General features: G+C 45.0%; 1 protein-coding gene across 1 annotated transcript; it reads left to right on the plus strand.

The window, feature by feature from the left end:
• Positions 1 to 350: 350 nt before the first annotated feature.
• Positions 351 to 6,110, plus strand: LOC107221365. Its single transcript, XM_015660324.2, has one exon. It carries the CDS (start codon positions 1,081 to 1,083, stop codon positions 2,737 to 2,739), a length of 1,659 nt encoding a protein of 552 aa, XP_015515810.1. The 5' UTR covers positions 351 to 1,080; the 3' UTR covers positions 2,740 to 6,110.
• Positions 6,111 to 6,652: the final 542 nt, after the last annotated feature.

The following is a 6,652-nucleotide window of genomic DNA, read 5'->3' on the forward strand; positions in this document are numbered from 1 at the left end:
TCACTGTTTGTTCGATTTACAAATGCAACATATTTACCACACAATTTAGCAAATTCAAATTACTTTTTTCTGTTTTTCATGTAAATCTTAATCGTAAATTCAAGGCAAGTAGATAGTAACTTACGTCGCTGCAACGAATATGTAAATTTTCAAGTTGGATTCGTAAATTGACAACTGTTTTGTGCAGTAAATGAGTACAGTAGATAAATTCACAATAATTTTCAACAGTGTGTGAAAAGGTAAAGGTAAACTACAAATGTGTATCTGCATAAATGTTTAATACAATACAGCGTCAGTCAAGGCTCGCGTTGTGGATCGTGGGCCCCAGAAGGAGTTTTGCGGGGCCCAGCGATGGGCCGGTTCGCCGGAGTCTCGGTGTCGCAGCTTAGTCAGTCCGGGCCCGACCGCCTAAGCTTCAACCGCCTGTCTCTCAGCCGCGCAAAGCCCAGTCCGTCGGCCCGGCTGTGGCTGTCCGAAACTACGCGAACCCGTCTTAGGCAATCGGTGTTTTGTGAGATCGCAAGTGTGGCGGTGCAGAAGTGAGCCGTGGATTTTGTGAAACACGACGAGCCACCGCGAAACCGCGGCGCAGGGAACAGCGAAACGGCACCGGATTGCTGTGCCGCACCTAAGAATTCTTTCACCAACACAACGAAGTCGTCAGTCGATTCCCACAGTTACAGAGGCTCCCAACGCTGCGGGGAGACGCGACCGCATACCGCCGGGAGCGAGAAAGACGGAAACATTGCCGGAGCGGCGGCCATCATGGTTTGACCGTTTCTCAGCCAAGGCGGCGGAGCCTGAGCTGTGCGAGCTACAGCTGCTGCCGAGAAGTGAACGAGACAGTGTAGTGTGCGTGAAGTACAAGGAAACGGAAGAATACGTCGAGTGTGAGGTACAAAGATATAAAAAGGACATAAATCGTTTGAAACAGTCTGCCACGTTTTTCATCGAGAGTGCGGACAGAGATTATCTGCATAGTCAAAAGTTTGTTTATCAACCGATCTCCGTGTAACCTAAAAAGAGGTGAGGCGGTGAGGGGTGGGGGTGGTGGGGGTGGGGAAAGGATCGTGGCGCAAAATGAGAGGCGCCAATCAGGACAACGCTACACCTTACTGCCGGTGCAGGGTCCTGTACCTTGGGAGTTCGGTACCTCATGCTAGTAAGGAGGGATTGCTGGGGGTGCAGGAACCCTTACGGGAATTGTACCCGGAACAGGGAGCGCTGGGAGCGCGGGGGATTGATTCGTGGTTGAGCGTCTGGAGCAACGGTCTTCTGCTCGAGAACGTTGACGAGCACCGTAAGAAGATAACTCGATTCTTTCCGATCGAGGCTCTGCACTACTGCGCAGCGGTTAGGCATGTAAAAGGTGGGGGTGGCGGGGGCAGCGAGCCCTCGACTACGCGGTTTCTCCCCCTCGACTCGCCCTTCGCCAGAACACCGAGCGCCAACCACCCGCCCCTTTTTGCCGCCGTGCTGCGGCGGACCTCGGGAATCAAGGTCCTCGAATGTCACGCGTTTATCTGCAAGCGCGACATGGCGGCCAACGCCCTCGTTCGCTGCTGCTTCCACGCTTACGCCGACAGCAGCTACGCCAAGGGCCTCGACCCCGCCAACGTAGCCCCGGCGCCCCCGGCTGCCAGCAGCCTCTATCACACCCTCGGTGGCTCGAGCACGACCCTCGACAGCCCGTCGCCGCCCCGCCTCGACGCGTCGACCGACGATCTCAGCCTCTATAACGGCAACGAGAACCACAAGGTCTGGGCTCGGGGTCGAGACGAGGTCGACGCCGTCTACCAGGATCAGCATGGCACGTTGAGGAGCACACGAGGCTCGCGACCCCGCCAGCTAGTCGCACCGCCCCCGCCGCCTCCGCCACCGCCGCCTGCCCAGCCCCTCATTCACGAGGAACTAGCCACCGCCAGGAGAAAGACTACCGCCAGCAGGAAGCTGAAGAAGCGGAATCTCCGCGCTCACGAAGAACAACTCCTCCAGCACCATCAAGTCTACGCCAACGGACACGGACATCACACCCTCGGGCACCCCGTCCGGCAGCATTTCCACCACCCGCATCACTCGGTTCCGCAGAGCAGCCGATCCGTCGCCGGGACCCTCGGCAGACCCGCGCCTGTTCTCCTGGTCCCCGCGGCGACCTTGCCGAGAAAGGCTCACCACGCGCATCCCCGTGGCGTAAGGCCCATTCCCACCGCAACACCGATCGTGCCGATTTACGCCCCGCTTCCTGTGCCGCCCCAGGCCGCCATGTACGGCGACGTACGATCGTACGGCACCATGAGGAACCGCGGGGCCCGACGACATCCGGAACCCGACAATTCGACTCTGGGAACGGCTAGAAGGCTCGCAGCTTCTCACGCCGACTTGACCGCCCCCGATCCGCAGCCCCAGGACAACGCGGAGACAGAGTCGCGGTTCGGGACTGGGATTTATCGCCGGAAGGGACACCTTAACGAACGGGCTTTTTCCTACAGCATTCGCGCCGAACATCGGAGTCGCAGTCACGGCAGCCTCGCGTCCCTCGGTTTCAGCGCTCAAAACGGCACCACTTTGCCCAAGGAGGACAAAAAGGATCGTGAAATCGCCCAGCTTGTTGCCGGGCTGAATTTGGACGACAGTCCTGAGAAGGGGGGCCACCATCAGAACTCCCCAGGGCCGTATTCTAGGGGCGTACCTGGCCCCGCTTCACATCCTCAGCCCCAACCAAGGCCAAGGCCTCGTTAGCACATATTTGCAGAAATTGTGCAGCCGAGCTGATTGTAGACTCGATTCGGCCATGTATCGTTAAGGGGATGTGTCGGAGTGCCGGAGATGTGATAGCTGACCGTATTTCGTTACACTTTTTTACTCTCCGGAGTGACGAAACAGTTTCAAACTTTGGAAAATGATGCCATTTGTTGTTGCGCTTACAGTGTACTCGTTGAGAATAATGCCGAGAATTGATGTCGAAATACGAAAAATATGGAATTTACTTATTACCGGCGTCCATAACTTCAAAGCGAGTAAAAATCTGCTGCAAGTATTATATATTCATTGTGGTTTCGTTAATTTTTTTTAAACTTTTCTCAATTACCGCACAGGCACAACTGCTGCAAATACCATCATTCATCCAAGTTTCTAAGGATTTCATAACCTATTCTGGAGAGAAAAGAGGTTTAAAATACGATTCGCTCACTACGTCGGCACTTCGTAATAAGCACTTGTTCTATCTCGAGGCAAAGTGATACGCGATTCCTGTTTTCATCATCGACGCGTAATCAACACTCGTGTACATACAAACATCATGGACGGTTTGTTCTCGTCTTCGTTGGATGACGTCAATCAAACTCGTCGTGTCATCGCGTATTCGTTTAACGCAGCGTTAGAATATACAAGGTTGAAATTTGAAACCTTAAAAACTCGATAATTCGCGATTTTAGAATTATATGAGATTCAATTCAGTGTTATAACGTGAAGCATGCTCGTATAGTTCTGCAAATGAAAGTCCTTCAAAGGCAAGTTAAGGTTACAAAATATCGTTTTATCCTCGATAGTTTGTTACTTTAACTTATATTACAAACTTTAACCTTGTGTTAGAATTCCATTAAAATATCTTTCCCGTGAGCAAGACAACGAATAACTAAAGCTGTGAGTTGAGTACCGTTACGTAATGTTTAGTCAACGCCACTGGGTGCGGTGTGGCCCAAGAACGTGGTGCATTGTTTGGTTCAAATAATTATACATCGAATTCGCAGAGTCTATTGTATTGCTAATATTGTAACAAGTATGTCTTGATATTCTTCTTCAACGCTTTCTGCGGTACAAAGACCAGCGCCGGAGAACTACGAATACAATATACGCATTACACAGTGTGTGTATGATTATTATAAAATAAACGATTCAATAAAAACGATCATGTGATAGCATCGTGATGCGTCTTCTTCTTTAGTCAATGCCGCTGCAGCGTACACGTCATGCTACATGATAATTATTATCGTGTCTAGGTAAATCATGCAGGTTCTCCATTTTCTTTTTTTAAATTCTCACATTCGTAAGCACTTTTAAGCCACTAAAGAACGTTCACTCTTAATTAGAATGCACTGTTTTACTCTAATTCAATCGGCCGAAATGTACCTCATCTAGAAAAGAAAAAGAAACTTGAATCAATCGTTGATCTTTCAATCGCAAAACTGACCGCGTTCACTTGTAAATAAAATATTTCATACGTACAACGTATTTGGTTAGTAAGATATATCGTAAGTAGTATTTGAACATGAAACACGATTCCATCTGTTATAATATTTACACAGTGAAACACGCAACCGTTTGGTAATTTTGTCAGTCGGATAAAAATACCGATTTTATAATGTAATACCGATAACTCGAGTCTGCATGCCACGAGATCTTAGTAAGTTATGCATTCCTGTTCTAGATATTATTACAAGAAATTCATGCTAGTCGTTGTATTTCACACTCGCTCGCATCCGATGCCAATCGGTTGCGGCACCCTGCAATTATTGGTCTGAAACACGCGTTACGCTGCAGACGAAAGAACTATTCAAGATTGCGTGCATTCGTCCGTGGATGTTGCAATTACACCCGTTAATAGTCGGAGAGGGTATACCTCGAAGTAAATTGCTAATTGCAAAATTTACCATGTCTTTAATCCCATCGCTTCGACCATTAGTTAGAAAAATAACAGATGATTGATAATCGACCTGACCATAATTCAAATGAATGAATTATAAATACTTTCGGAAATTTTCGTCTGCAATGAAATCCACTTGTGCCAAAATTTCAGCTCTGAAATTCAGTCCCGGCACGATTTTATTCGGTACAAAATATTCCGGAACGAAGAGTGTGGGATTTCACTAGATGTAATTTGCATGACAATGTGATTTTGAATTCAGCACGTTTGCAGAAACGGAACGCTCGGCACATTCTAATATCGTCAAAAGTAACGAAAGGAATTCTTTGAAGCGGCGAGATTACTATTTCTGTAAAGTCTATTTTGAAAATCGAATGTGGACTGTTAATTCGCCGATAGAACGGTGACATTTATAAGCAACACATGGCAAAGTCGTTCGTTCGCAAAATACCCGTTCGATTTACCGTTCAAATTCACTTCAGGTAATACGAAAAGGAAGTTACGTGACGAGTACAAACAGTCCGATATTATTTACTATTCGGTATGTCGGTTACCTTTTTTCTGCCCCACTCCCGGAGTCAATGACTTTCAAGTAAGGTTCGAGCATTAACGTCAAGCTCCGTTAGGCAAACGGATTCTACGGCAACCATATTCTCACTATGGTCGAGGCTAGGCCGCGATATGAATATAGAAACTGCTTGGCAGGCCAGGTAAAAACTTCTTGAACCCTTAGCTCCAGGGTACCTTGAGGCGTTTTAGTTCTGTGCTTCCGCGCGAAGATGAATATTCCGCCATTTTTCTACTCTCTGTAAACTTTCTTCAATTTCTTGACAAGCGTATCGACATCGAATTCCGATCGACAAGATATGTTCAGTGAGTTCTAATTACTTGAACGTAAATTGTGACGATATTTATGTCTTCCCGAAGCTGAAAACTCATGAAATATGGATTATGAAAAACCTTGTGCGTAATATTTTATTCCAATATTAAATATTAAGGTTATTGTTGTGCCTGTAGAATATATTTTTGTTGTTACTTTTCTCGCAGAAATTACGATCTTACATACATCGAAGTAGTTATGCTTTATTAGTATGTAACTATCTTCACTAAATTTTTTTTTTTATATATATTTATATATATATACATATATATACGAATAGGCATCAATAAATATAAATACATAACTTACATAATATAATATATCTATGTATAATAGTAATGCCGTAATATTCTCGTTACATGTGTTAGAGCGTGCACCGATAGGAATGTGCCATCCAGTATGCGAAAAAGACTCATCTAATAATGTTATCTAAAGGAATAATAATAACAACAAAAATAATAACAATTATAATAATAAAGTTAACCGTAATAATTACACTAATAATAATGATTGTATATGTGAATATATTATTATACATGCGTGTTATGCAGGTAATAAAGAGACAATAATAAACGTATAGTATACAAACCGATCATCGAAGTCATTCATAAAGTTTGATCCCATGTACCTATGCTATTCTATGACAAACAATTCACTGACAGGTCCCAGCCATATTGAGTACCTTGCAATCAACATTTCTAATTACTTATTTAGATGAATTTTTACCAAATAAACGCACTGCCGTATTATATTGTTGGAAAAATCATTTCTTCACATTATTTTCATAATTTAACATTGTGCGATTTTATTACACTTGTCTTATGTTTTTCGCGACAGTTTAAATCTATTTACTATTCATGTACGTCTAATTCATTCTCGCTGTGTTGGCAATGCGGTGTATATATGTATATAAATACAGTTGCGGTTGTAATACATTATGAAAAGGTGGACGACGTTGTGAACAACTCGCGTTGTGCAAGCCAGGAGCGCGGCGAAATATATATATGTATATATTATGATTTCTAACTATGGTGCAAGAACAGAAACAAACTTATGAAAACTATAGTCCTTTAGGAGAATATATTAGGCAACGATTTTGAATTCACCAAGTGTTATGCAATATATTCTCT

The sequence above is a fragment of the Neodiprion lecontei genome, chromosome 2 (assembly GCF_021901455.1).
Source record: "Neodiprion lecontei isolate iyNeoLeco1 chromosome 2, iyNeoLeco1.1, whole genome shotgun sequence".
In the NCBI taxonomy this organism is placed as follows: domain Eukaryota; kingdom Metazoa; phylum Arthropoda; class Insecta; order Hymenoptera; family Diprionidae; genus Neodiprion; species Neodiprion lecontei.

Bases quoted from the DNA above. Each gene is read 5' to 3' on its own strand.
- LOC107221365 (XM_015660324.2), top strand. From the start codon at position 1,081: ATGAGAGGCGCCAATCAGGACAACGCTACACCTTACTGCCGGTGCAGG.